General features: G+C 37.9%; 1 protein-coding gene across 1 annotated transcript in view; it reads right to left on the bottom strand.

Moving 5' to 3' along the window:
* Positions 1-13,181, bottom strand: part of KDM1A (lysine demethylase 1A) — a 28,978-nt gene extending 15,797 nt beyond the window's left edge. The window contains exons 1-3 of the mRNA XM_081961866.1: positions 12,725-13,181; positions 10,394-10,559; positions 4,012-4,071 (exon numbers count right to left, since the gene is read on the bottom strand). Coding sequence (XP_081817992.1) covers positions 4,012-4,071; positions 10,394-10,559; positions 12,725-13,060 — 562 coding nt within the window. The 5' untranslated portion in view covers positions 13,061-13,181. The remainder of the gene's footprint in view (positions 1-4,011; positions 4,072-10,393; positions 10,560-12,724) is intronic.
* Positions 13,182-14,704: the final 1,523 nt, after the last annotated feature.

The raw sequence follows: 14,704 nt of genomic DNA, 5'->3' as shown, positions 1-14,704 counted from the left end.
GTCTTCCATAATGCTCTTTTGAAAAATCCAAGAATATGTTCCTTTTTTAGGAACAACATCTCACGAACTCAGGATCACTAAATACTAGAGATGAGTAAGCATTATTAGATGATGGAAAAGTAAACGTTGAGATATAATATGCAATGGAGTTCTAGTTCTCTACTTGCTTTCCTCATGTTATTCCGTTTTTATTCTTTTTAAAGAATAAATAACATTTGGAACTATAATGATGCTTTTAAAAAAATTATTACACATCACTGAACATGCAAATAGGATACAGAAAATTGATTGATTGACACTGATTTCACAGCAGGTCACACCTACCTAATAAGGAAGCTTTATTTAGCCTGGGTTATAGAATAAAGTGTTTGGATAGTTACGCTAATTCTTTCCCCATACAATTCTCCCTTTCCTCCTACAGGTAAATCCTCATTTTACAATGATTCATTTAATGCTGTTCAAAGTTACAACAGCACTGAAAAAAGTGACTTTTAACCATTTTTCACACTTATGATCATTGCAGCTTCCCCATAGTTATGTGATCAAAATTAGGACACTTGGCAACTTGTTCATATTTACGATGGTTGCAGTGTCCCTGGCCATGTGATCATTTAAACAAATATCTCGCTCAGCAACAGAAATTTTGGGCTCAATTGTGGTCATAAGTCAGGGACTATCTATAAATTTCTGCTGGCCCAGTAAGCTGGTTGACTAAATTTCTTCAGATCCCAACCCTCTTCCTTTTTCATCTGGGCTTGTGATGGGCAATGGCCAACTTGCAGGTCATATACTCCCTACGGAGAACAACCAAATCCCTAAGATGGCAATGAGATGGACCGGACCCCAATGTCAAATGACCAAAGGAAACCCTCGAAATACATGGTGAAGAGCATTCCTAGACAACTTCAAGAATCTAAACGGGAAGACGTCTCCCAAAACCAAAAATATTGGAGATCCCTTGATGCCCAATATGATACATAGCATGGGAGAATCTAATGCTCATGCTAAAAAAATAAGCTGGTGAAGTGACGAGGAGGAGGTGGGCAGTTTTGCAAAGATCTGGGATTTCATTCTCACATAAAAGTACCGTCACAAAATAAAAGCATACTAACAGGTTACTTTCAGGAATGCCTAAAATATTAGCCACACTCACATAGAATGAAATGTTTTATCAGCTGCTCCCTTTAAATCTAGTCAAGATTGTGTCTTTCTATGGTATGCAACCAAGAAGATAATTTGCAAGATACAATCAAGACAGGGTCACACAAGCTCCTCACATGCTATATAAACCAGACTTAATCTATCTTCTAGCTTCTGGGTGAAAATCCCAAGCATATCTTTGGCTACTTCTCTCACATTTTTAAATGTTTTCACTAAGCCAAACTACTGAAAAAGAAATATTAGATTTCTAATATCAGATGCCAACATGCCTAATATATAAGCTTGTATATTTTAAATTCTAACCCTTGAGGAATTCTAGAACTTCAGAATGAAAACCAAAGGTATTTTAGTTGCACTAGAAAAACAGCAGCAAACTGAAGTTATGATTTATGTATCACTAGAAAACAATTGTGCCTGAGCACTTACTAGAGTTGAGGAGGAAATTGTTGAGGAGGAAATCACATTGAAGCAGCCTCTATCTCTGTACAAAATCCTAGCATTAAGATTTCACATATGCTCATTTGTGATACTTGATCTACAACAATAATAAACTCTAATACAGCTCCACAAATGTGCATAATTGCAATTATTATTGCGTAAATGGAGGCTTGAGGTTGCATAAATGGAGGTCCAGGTTAATATTACCCGTTATTTATGATCAGCAACCAATGGGAGAATTAGGGCACTGATGTTTCTCTTCCTGCTGGATTTTTGCTTTGGGCAAAACATAAAACCTGAACTGCCCTTGGAACATTTATGCTGCAGTTACAAATTGATTAAATATTCATAACATGCCAAGCGCAAATCTTAAATTTTTAAAAACAAACCATAAGATTCAAATGCAGTTTGGATGGGGTAATGAACTTTTTAATAGAAACAAAATTAGCTTTACGCTGGACCAAATCCATGGAGCAATTCATCCAGTACTGTGTTCTATAAATTGGCTCTATTCAAAAAAGTCTGCCAGCAGCACTTTCAGCTATAACTTATACCTCCAGGAAACACAACTGATATAGTGCATATTCTTACAAATATTAGAGCTCTGTATAGCCACAGTATGAATGCAAGAGCTGAAAAATGACATAGCACGTAACACTCACTCTCTTAAATGTTATTTTCTATAATTAGCTCTTCTGTAGAGAGAAGCTTGAAATTATAAATTAGAAACTGAAATGTGTATTATATGTATGAGTGTAAATCTGCATATTTGATTTAAGTGTAGTGACATTTACATAATCCATGGATGTAACATAGATGTAGCCAATTGTACAAACAAAAATAGATTTGTCTGACAAATCATCTTTTGCTATAGGTTGTCCTATAATATGACCAGCTTTCCCATTTCAATTGAGAATGACCGCCTAATGATATAAGACAGCTAAATAAAATATAATTACTGTAAATAATCCATAAGTCATTCAAAGTAATAGCTTAACTATATTCTTTTCAAAGGCAATGCAGGCCATGAAAGCACATTGTCCTGGACTGAAAGTATGCTGAAAGTAAGATTCAGGGTTTAGCGGGAAGAACCTTTCATCTCTGTCCCTGACACAAATATACAGTACTTTCAATATAGTGATTGGAAGTTGACACTCTTGTGGTCCAAATCTATATTAACCTGGAATTTTTCCTTTCCCAGGGTTGCCTAGAAAACTATACAAAAGCATATTTCACTTTTTTAAGCTATAAAGGGCCTCCTGAGTACCTGAGCTTGGCTGGAAAATCTAGATATTTTGTCTAAGGTAATATTTCCCAACTGATCTTGTCTTTTTATGTACACTGAGAGCATATGCACCAAAGACAAATTCCTTTGTGTCCAATCACACTTGGCCAATAAAGAATTATATTCTATTCTATTCTCTACTGACTGATAAATAAAATAAAATAAATTCCAGAACATATATGCATACCACCTTCTTGATTTTTTCTAAAAAAAAGACCACCAAAACCCAAAATGTCTAATACTAATACATTATTAGTTGGACCTTAAATTCTTGTCAGACTTGCCAAGACTCCTCTTCATTGCAGCACTTAACAGAGCTGTCTGCTCAAAATTTCAAACACAACTCCTATTTCAAAATAATAAGACATGCCAAATAAATTTATTTCAAGGTTTATACTTTTATATCTTCAGCATGTATATCCAAAATAACCACTCAAACAGGTAAGGCTTCAAAAAATTAAACATATGATAAATTGCTCTAAAAAGCAGACCAAAGAGAAATAATGTACACCTTAAACTGACCACTTCTGCCCTTAGATACAAACATTCTAGCCTGCATGCATGAATTGGAACTGAAGAGTATCATTTGTATCAAAGGTTTTCAAAAAGGTTGTCAAAGCAAGAGACTGACAGATTTGTGATCAATCTCTAAATTAAAAGCACAATTCTATGTATATTTATTTGAAAATAAGTCTAACTCTCAGTGGGATATAAACCCAGAAAGTGTAAGCCAAATTGGTCTCAAAGTGTGGGGCATCTAACTAAGGAGTTGTTTGTTCTTGAGACTCATATGCAGAATTACAGTATGTAATGGAAAAGGCCTACAGCTCTGAAAGGAGGGAGGGAAACTGCCTTTTAAATTGTATAAACATAAGCCTCTGATTTCCATCAAATTCATGGAAGAGCAGAGGGTTGGGAATTCTGCCTAAAAATTTCAGAATGTTTTCTTTCCCCATGTCTCCACCGGCTGGGATATAAAGTTTTACTTTCCTTTTTCAACAGGCAAATGCATGTCCCTTGTACTTCAAATTAAGTCTGGGCCCACCCACCCACCCACACTTGCAAGCATCAATCCCTGATTTGGGGGCTCTTCCTACTAAGTGGCAAGCATCAAACGCCACCCTCACCTGATGCTTGGCAGTCTCCATACCCTCCAGAGCTGTCGTCTTGAAGTCCTCCTGCTTGCCCTGTGGAAGGAAAGAGGAGATCTCAGGGACCTTTCTCCATAAGTTCAAGTCATTTGGGGACAGGAAGGCCTGATAGTTGGCGATTCAAGTTTAGAAGTTCACCAACTAATGGAGGGAAGACATTTTCTGAGAATTCCAAATCCTGAAATCTGAGTCATGGTTTTCACATACTCTCCAGTCTTCTAAGGCTTCATCCTTGTTGTTGGAACCCTTTGTCAGACTCTTATAGGGAAAAGATATACACAGTATTTTCAGGGCACCTGGTGGGTAAATACGCATGAACCGATGTATTAACAGTTTATGATAAAATAAAAAATACATACTTCCCATTATAATTAGGAAGACCATTTAGATTAGTAGTCTAACCAAGGGTTTGAAACACCAAGGATTTTTAAAGTCTTGGTTGGGATGTCCTTGGAAATATATTACTTAAAGGGCTAGAAATCTGATATACTTTTTTTCTTTCCCATAATCTCTTACTTTCTAAGACTGACTTTGTGCACCTTGAAGTACTTAAATGCTACGTAGCCTTTACTAGAATTCACATTATATAAAATGCTGTCATATTCAAGCATCATTGAATTATCCCTCAGTGTTAAACCTTTCGACCTATTCAGAGAAAGAGGCAGGGAGTAAATATACTTGAAGGAAGCCCTAATCTTCCCTCTACTCTCATTTCCACTTTTCACCAATACCAGAAGAAAACAGGTATCTAAATAATGGTGAACACTTCAAGAAATAATTTGTTGAAGCAACTCTGAAGAAGAAATGTTTGGGTTGTTTCAATAAATCACACTTTCATCTTGCAGGACAGAATACTATTTATTTATTTGTATCACATTTTTATTATTTTTATAAATAACTGCTTCTTCTACCGTATGTCTCATTTCAGAAGATAAGACTTAGAAATATAGTTATATAATTATCTTTCTGCACTTTTCTTCTCTAACTTTCTCAAATTTTTATTTGTATTTTAAAATATAATAAACCTTAATTTAAAAAAAATCCCATGCAAATACAGTTATGTAATCCAGCTATTTATTAGTAGTCTTTATCAAAGCAGTTTTACACTAGAAGTTCCACCCCTACGGATAATTTAAAGTCTACCTAGTCTTGTCAGTAGAAGAGACTCAAGCACAGCATCCTTGATAAATACAAGAAACGATGAGGACTCAGCTAGTGATTATGGTCCAGCCAGAGCACAATACAACCTCACCCATTTTTGCTGAGTTAAGGGCTATACAGCAACAGTTAACAATAGTTAACAAGTATCTTACAATAAATATACCACATTGTACTGTGTTAATTCATTTTGTTTTGTTAGAACATCCCAAAAATATATATGCTTTCTAGAAACCTATGGCATGTCCAACAGAAGGAAGGATCGTTTGTACTTGAACTTGAACTACCAACTTTCTTACTGCCCCTTCCAAAAAGCAAATGGAAACAAAAGGCAGTAATATATTCCTTTTGCCATAAAGCCAAAAGACAGAAAAAGATAATTTCCCTCTTGTGCCATTAGTTTTCTTTTTCCTCATTAGCAGTAAGGAATATTTTTTTGGGGAGGGGGGATCCTAACTCAGAGTAAAATAACTTTAAAGAACACATAACCAGCAGAGCCTCCTTACTAAGAGAGAATTAAGAAAAGCTTTCTTCAAAATTTGCCTTATTTTGAAGAAATCTTCCCTCAATTCTTCCTAATTTCCTTTCATCTGCAAAAAGGAGCAACCTATATGGGATTAAACACTTTTTCACGTCTGAAGATGCAGGGGGAGTTAAAGGTGTTATAGAAAAATGAATTGCTTATTGAAGCTCATCTGTGTCCTATTAAAAAGTCAACCTTTACATAGCTATTAAACAGGAGTTGGGGTACAGAAGGGGACCTAGTGTTAAGACAACGGACATAGAAGAAAACAGAAAGGTTACATATGAATCTAAAAGGGGGGGATGCGATAAGGCATGAGATTTTTAACATTATGTTCCCTTTAATGCACACCAAGTGCTACAGTAAGGACAACACAAGCAAAGAAATGTGTAGGGAAGAGGGATTGCACAATTAACAGTACTACAAAGGAACAAAAACCTGAGGGAATGGCTAAGACCTGGAAGGACATGATTGTATAATAGCAAGGTTTCTATTTATCAAGAGAGACCTGGAATTATTTAATGGATAGATATGACACAGCTGGGAATTCTGCAGCCCTCTAAATGTAGATTAAGTATAATTGTACGATCAGCATGGCCACCAATGAGGGATGATGTGAGTTGTAGTAATTCTCAATCTTGGTAGAGTATACCCTTTCTGTTGTAGAAAAACAAATTAGTAGATAATCTGTACTGTAGGAAAATTAAGCTTTATACTTCCTCTAAACAAAAACATTAGCATATATCAATTTCCCCTTCAGAGTTTACAGCAAGCTCAGTAACACATAAAGTTGTATGATTACTGTATAAATAAGAATTAAGAGTACATTGAACTAAAACATATTTTTCAAATATGACAGATTATTTAATTGCTTAACAGATAATGTATAGAGATGCATGCTAGAACAATATTTGCAGCTGAAGAGATACTCAAGCCTCTTTTTAAATTAAATAACTTTTGTACTGTGCCTTTTGCCCGTCTTTTTCCTTGTAAGACAATTTTAGATAGAGTTTAACTTCAGGAATGTATATACCTCTTTTTCCTCAAGATTATGATTCTGAATTATACACGTACTGATTCTTTGTAACCCACTTGCAGATAATTATTTTTAAAAAAACATAATTCATTCTGTATTTTGGGGTAAAAGGCATGTAAATTGCCTTCTTTTACTTTTGAGGGCAATGCTCAAACTGTGTTTTTGCATGGCACCTATACTACTTACCGTATTTTTTGGAGTATAAGACGCACCTTTTTCCCTCAAAAAAGAGGTTGAAAATCTGTGTGCATCTTATACACTGAATACAGCACTTTTTGCCTCCCGAAACCCCGCCCCCAAAATGGCCGTGGATAGCCTCTAGAAACTTTTAGAGAGATCCTGGGGCTGGGGAGGGCAGAAATGAGCAAAAAATGGCCTGTTTTTGCTCAATTTTAACCCCCCCCCCCCGCCCCCAGGAACACTATAAACTTCCTAAAGGCTATCATTGCCCATTTTGTTGCGAAAAAGGGGCTGGTTTTTGCTCATTTTTGGGGGGCCCACCACTCAGGAGCACTTTGCAAGCTCCCTAAAGGCTATTCATGCCTTTTTTGGGGGGGAAACGGGCCCGTTTTCATGAAAAATGGGCCGTTTTGGGGAGGTTTGCAGAGTGCAAAAACTTTTTTTTATTTTCCTCTTCAAAACCTTGCTGCGTCTTATATTCCGGTGCATCTTATACTCCGAAAAATATGGTAACTCACGACCAGGGCACTTCGCTGCATTTGAACTCAGCTCTCTCTTCCTACATTTCTACATGCTGTTATTTTTACTCTCTACAAAATACATGCAACACAGTAGTCTTTTGTGTTGTGCAGTTCATAACCTCTCCTATGTTTACTGCAAGATATTTGAAAGTAATTCATCCTATTTCATTTTGCATCCCTTTTCTATGGCAAGATTTTTAAAACAACATTCTTTAGTGTAGCCCTAGCACCACTCTCCTTCTTTGCTGACAAAAATAAAAAAGTAGTAGAACCTTTTTCTCTGAACCAGTATTCATGTGCAGGAAGAGCTCATGAAATTATGGGTCAGAGATATATTCAAAGCTGCTGAATTTCTTTTAATTGAAAGCTTTCCTCTTATTTTGTTGCAATCTAAAACAAAATAACAGATATGACAATTGGGGGATTGTAACATGTTTTATTCAGATATTTTGGTACAATTTTCTGAACAAATCAAAAGCAGATTTTTGCTATGAAAAATTAACTTATCAAATCCTTGCTGTCCCACCAATCTGTAAAACAATCAAGTCTTACATGAAAAGATAAATGTGCTTGATGATGCCCTTTAAATAAAATTGCTACCCAATATAAAGACCAGTGAAATTTGATAACAGTTAAAATTTGTAAGTATCGTTACTTGCTATAAAAAGTGCTTAATGAACAGTTTAATCTTCTTCTTCTAAGATTCAAAGGAAAACAACCAAAAAGAATTCTAAACCTTGTACTAAACTTGTAAATATTTATGACAAAAAAATTGAAAAAAGGAGGTATATGATTGTTAGAATGGATCTGAGGGAAGTAATAGAACTTTTCTAGAAGTGAAAATAAAACCTGACTTTGCAGTGGTTACGGCATTGGATTAGCCCTAGAGAAATCCACATTCAAATCCACTAATTGCCATAAAAGCTTTCTGAGTGAATTTGGACTGGTCAAGACCTCCCAATCCAACCTACCTCACAGGAATGTTGCTATGAGAAAAAGGAGAGAAGGAAATGCTATGCATACTGCCTTGAGCTCTAGAACAAAAGGCAAGCAATCAATGAAACAAATACTTGGGATCCAGAAAAGAAACACGCATGCTGACAAAATTTGAAAGATATATTTAATACTGATGTATCATAAACAAACTGACAGCAGAATTAGATTGAAAATAAATGCTAAAGAATGAATAAAGATAAAAACTAGATACCTTGTAGCCTTGAAATTGAAGCCAGTGAACTGTTTTGCTAACTCTGCAGTCAGTAGAAACATATTTTTTTCCAAAAAAATAAGATTATGATAAAGTAGTAAGGCACCAGATGCACTGTAGTCAAAACATTTTTCAAAGACCAACATTAAAATTCCTAATTAATGAAATTTAAGTTAAACTGTCAATGAGAGTTTCCTATTAGCAGAAACGTATTTGCTTTATGCAATTATTGTGCCTCCTTTTATCTCCAGGTAAAGAAGTGAATTCAAATAAACTGTATAATTCTGTGATTCATATAGTACATAAATTAGCAAATAATGCTAATGTTAAATTCCTTCCTAGATAAGCAATTTGTAGATACATCTGCACCTTCAAAATATTCAGGTTTAACTGTGAATTCCCTCTTGCTCTCTCTGAAATATCTACGTATGTAACACAGAATACAAAGAACATGAATGAGAATAAGACAGAGTTACTGATAGATCTCTGGTAGGTTTGCAACAGATCAGCAAGAACCCCAATTATTTCCCAATAGCCTGCCTTATATTACACACTGAAATAAGGAGCTTGGGTGACCCTGAAATGAATGCTTATATGAGAAGACTGTATTTATCTACTACCCATATAAGTGCAGGTTATAACTGGATTTTTATTTCTGCTATCTTTATAATTGCACTCGTATGAATTGACAAATTTTATTGTCTTTCGGCATCAGAGGAAAACATTCCCAGCACTTAAGTAATACATAGAAAAAAAGGATACAAATGATTTCTGATTCAGAGAACACTGGCAAAAATATCTAGCTGCAAAAGCCAAAGCTTGCATCTCTTAATTAAGAATAGCAACAGAAATGCCTAGCGCAATTCAGCAAATTAAGATTGAAAGTTAAGAGAATATATAGATTAGAAATGCTATCAAGCCATGTCTCTTCCACAAATAATAATAGTCAAGAAACACAAAACTAATCTTTAACCTACTCACACAACTCCAAATACACTTAAACAAACTGGCTTGTTATTTAATGTTATAAAGTTCATTCATTACCCCAAGTGGATCTATTCAACAATCCAAAAATAGCTAAACCTGGATCTATTCAACTGTCTAAAACCAAACTGTGGTATCTTCTAAATTATACCTTTTCATCTGATGCCATCTTCTTAAATGAAACAATTCCAACCATGTGCCATGCAAGATTAACTATGTTTTTTTTTAAAGGCAGATGTCAACTCCTTTTCCATAAGGCTTGACACAATGTTAACACTATACTGCACATATAGTTGGACCTTAGCAAAACAAGATGCTAGAAACTTTCCTAGCATCCAGGATGATTCTTTCTCTGAAATAGAAATATCTGGTCATTATTTAAAAGAGTGCAGAGGGAAAAAATATAAACAGTTCTCACAAAAATTTAACCTGTTTTATTTACAAAATCAAGACTCTATATAAGTCCTAGTTGCAAAACAAGCAAATAATTATACTAAACAATGTCTAACAATTCTATCTTGCTGTGTAACTAAAATATGATAAGGTGCAATAACTTAAAGATGTAGCTGACTATATTTAAAGAGAAAAAAGGAAAGCAATAAGAAATAACCTTTTTTCTTTGTTTCACAGCAAAACCTATGGCGAACTCAAGGATTAGGGTGTGGGCCTCTCTGTGCTATCCTAAAAAAACACAAATGTATAAGGGGTAAAATAATTGTTCCCTTGCTGGACGGGGGTCTCCCACTCACCAGACGGTTCTTCCGGCTCACTTTCATTCTCTTCCTCAGGAGGGGGAGGGGGAGGGGGAGGCGGTAGCTTTTTCTCTTTTTCTGCTTTAGCATTCCTCTCCTCCTCAGAGTAATACTCGTCTTCAGAAAGATTAGCAAGGCTCTCATCCATTTCTCTGTATTCCACCTGTCATTGGAGTTGGCCAGAAAAAAAATGTTGACCAATCAAGTAAATCGCTGTGAGAGAGGTGATTAATACCAAAAACAATGAATGCAAATTGTATTGAGTAAACTGAACAGGCTTTAAATTAAAGATGCAATACATCATAGAAAAAGTCACAGAGTTATCTGTATAAGATTATCTAACCCTATGATGTGTTCTGGAAGAAATCCACATAGTCATTACAGATTCCAAAGCAGGGCAAGATAAATTATTTTGTAATTTGATTACAAATTCAAAACTGTTCAATACCAGTGTTTTTTGATATAGAATTTGATTTCATTCCACAATTATTGCAAATTCAATATTCTATACTATTCTGAAATATTTATTCAAAATAATGTTCAACAACAGAGTTTAATTTTAGGACTGGGGCTTATTATTACGAAAGATAATATATACAGTCACTCCCTTCTCATGCTATATTATCCATTGTCATATTCTCACACACATTCTACCTCACATTCACAACTAAGCTTTGCCCTCAAACCTGGCACAGAGGAAAACTGGTCAGAAATCATAAGAGATATAGCACAAGATAGCAAAAGAATATGGAATTACATAATTTCTCAGAACTATTTCAGTAATTTTGCAAATAGTCGTATTTTTCTTCCCAGGAAGAACAGAAAAAGTCTAGAAGCTCCCACTTTTTCTTCTTCTAGCCAAATAATAACATTCCACAAGATATTTTGCAATGGCAAAAAGAAAAAGGAACATGGGAATAACAACTGTATCATGACTTCACCCATAAAGCTATGAAGTTATAGAAGAATCCAAGAACTAAAAAATTATACATCTCTGTCCACCTCTTTATGAGCTTGGGACGTTAAAAGGATTTTAGAATGGGTATGTAGCAGGCCAGCTCCCCACCCCTCAAAAGAGGCAGAAATAACTTTGGGGAATGCAATACAATTTTTATATTGAGCAAACATAAAATTTGCTTTCAGTGAAATGTGGTTTATAGCCCTTCAGAAATTTAAACTGCAAAAAGTGTGTTTGGAAACCATATAAGGCTTTCAACACTAAGCTTTCAAATATCAAGCTTTACCATGGCTAGATAAGCTTCCAATCATTTCAATATTAAGGAAATAAAACAAAGGTATCTCTCTCTAAGGCAGGGGTCCCCCAAACTTGTCAACTTTAAGACTTGTGGACTTCAACTCCCAGCTCTGCTGGCTGGAGAATTCTGGGAGTTGAAGTCCACAAGTCTTAAAGTTGACAAGCTTGAAGACCTCTGATTAAGAGCATAGTGGTTCCTGTTTTGGCAAACAAGAGAGTGATTCTACTTGTCTTCTCTTCCCCTCCATGTTCTTTTTAAATTTTGTACTCCCCTGTAAAAAAATTCAGAAGTATTTATCAAGTAAATTATAGTATTGGTCACTTGATGTTTTTTTCTGAATAATCCTGGTGTCCCTAATTTGAATTTGCTGATGGAGAATAGCTCTGTTGGGCTACGACAATAGCTCTTTAGGCCAGTTACATCTAATGTTTCAAAGTCATCATAGTATTTATTTTTCTACTTTTCCTTTTGGATTGCTTGTGCAAGATTAGTTCAACTTAGTGCAGCACATGCAGATATGTGGCTGAGTTTTCTGAATTTTAGCTTTAGCCTTGTTTCTCGCCTATCACTTGTACAGTTCAATGGAGATTGCATAGCTATTTCCTAGAGCAGAGGTCTTCAAACTGGGCAACTTTAAGACTTGTGGACTTCAACTCCCAGAATTCTCCAGCCAACCTCTGTTCCAAGGGAAGGCCACTTTTATTTAAAGCTTCCTCTTGGACCGAGGAAGAATGTATTGTAAGAAATACATTATGGGGGAAAATATCTGCAGACTAACGGCAGGGGCTAAAGTAGCCCCATGCCTGACTCGTGAGGAAACGCCGTTCTCCCGCCCATTTTGCCCTCACAACAACCCTGCAATGCAGGCCTGCCCGAAAGGTCAAAATGAAGGTCATCAAAGTACCACCCATTCCCCCCACCCCCGTCCTAATTTTATATTTCGAGCCGGGAAGAGGGGGACTCTGAGGAAAAGGGGCTCGGCGAGGCCTGAAGCGACCATGACCTCCGCTCCTTTCCTCCTCCGGGAGCGCCTCCCTCAGGGGCAGACCCTGAACTCAGCGCAGCAACCCACCTTGGCCCTTTTCCGGCGACTGGTCCGGCGGCCCTCGGGGGTCTCGGCGATGCCGGTCGTCTCGGAGCCCACGGCGGGGCCGGGACCGGCGGGAGGCGGCTCGGATAAAGCCCCGGGCGGCGAGACACGCGGCGGTTCTTTCTTACGGGGCGTTCGCTCCGAGGCGCCGCCGGCCTCCGCGGCCGTCCCCAAAGAAGCGGAGAGGGCCGGGGGCGGCGGGGGCGGAGGAGGCGGCGGGGGTGCCGGTGCTTCGGAAGCGCCATCGCTCCCCGCGCCGCTCCCGCCGCCGCTTACCGGAGCCTCCGCGGCGGCCGCTTTCTTGCTCGACGACAGCATCGCCTCAGCCTGAGGGACAAAGGGGAGCCCGCTCGGAGGAGGTCGGGCGCGCAGGAAGCCCCGCCCACCCGCGGTACGTCACCGCCCTTCTAGCCCCGCCCGAAGCCGGTTCCTCCCTGCTGAGAAACGGTCGAGGAAGCGGTTTGTCCCTTAGCGCGCGCCGTAGCCTCCGTCCCAGGTAAATGTAGTGCGTGCAAAGCCGCGGGTTGCTAAATTGCCGCTGAGCCTGAGTGGATGAGGATGGGAAAACCAAAGGATTTAGGTGCTTTTTTTCAGGAGGCAACTGGAACTTTCTTGGTTTTTTTTCCCCCCTTTGAAGACGTTTCGATTCTCATCCAAGAAGCTTCTTCAACTCTGACTGGATGGTAGTGGGGAATGGAAGGATTTGTATCTATGACAGGGGTCCCCAAACTTGGCAACTTTTAAGACTTGTGGACTTCAACTCCCAGAATTCTCCTGGCTGGAGAATTCTGGGAGTTGAAGTCCACAGTTTGAATTCCTCTGATCTATGAAATAGCTATGCAATCTGGGATGAACATCCTTAGAATGGTGCGGGAGTATGGACTGATTTTCAGAAAGGTTGCAGACTACAGGAACCCCTGAAGACACAGATGACCTTCCAAGTCCTTCAAAAAGGGTGCAAATGACCAGCTGTCTGCAAGGAATATAAATCCTTACTATCCTGTCAGAGCTGAAGCTTTTTTGGATGAGAAGCAAAACGTCTTCAAAGAAAAAAACAAGAAACTCCAGTTGTGTCCTGAAAAAGCACCTTGGGGACAACTACGACCTGGATGACTGAGAATCTCTACAGACTTTAGTGCGGTATTTCTCAACCTTGGCAACTTGGAAGATGCACTGGCTTCACCTCCCAGAATTCCTTAGCCAGCATGCATATCTTACCGTCCAGGGTTGAGAAACACTGGTTTAGTGCTTGAGTAGCAAAGGGATGACTGTGAATCCAGAATCAGCACACAATATACTTTTCAAATATTTGTGTTAAGAAATATTTCCTTCATTGGTTCACTTTAAGGATTATGTTAGGATAGAGTCATTTTGGATTGTTTTTTTTTTCCTCTCCTGGGGAAAAAGAGCAACACTGTATGGAAATGCAGCAATAGTCCTGAATGGGTGACGTCCACTCACTCACTCACTCCTTACAGTAAACGTTTTTATTGCAAACTTAGCTTTAATAAACATCCTTTCTAATATTAAACCTTGCAAAAGCCTCCAAACAGAAAAAAGACTCTCCGGTCTTAAGATACGTTCTTGGCAACAGATATCTTGGAAACAGATAGAGTTAGGGAGACTGAAATTTTAATCTGGAAAGTGTCAGCTTCCCATTTTTATATAGAAAATCGGATAGAATAGAATGGGACCTTCTAATCCAACCCTCTGCTTAAACAGGAGAGCCTATACCATTTCAGACAACTGGATGTCCAGTCTCTTCTTAAAAACCTCCAGTGATGAAACACCAGCCATTCTACTGGTTAATTGTCCTCACTGTTAGGAAGTTTCTCCTTAATTCCAGGTTGCTTTTCTCTTTGGTTAGTTTCCAACCATTGTTTCTTGTCCTGCCCCCGCCCCCCCTGCTTTGGAGAATAATTTAACCCCCTCTTCTTTGTGGCAGATCCTCAAATACTGAAA

This window comes from Natrix helvetica (genome assembly GCF_964273705.1).
Source record: "Natrix helvetica genome assembly, chromosome: 9".
NCBI classification, from domain to species: domain Eukaryota; kingdom Metazoa; phylum Chordata; class Lepidosauria; order Squamata; family Natricidae; genus Natrix; species Natrix helvetica.
Note: the sequence above shows the minus strand (reverse complement) of the source record. Positions and strands in the feature narration are given on the sequence as shown.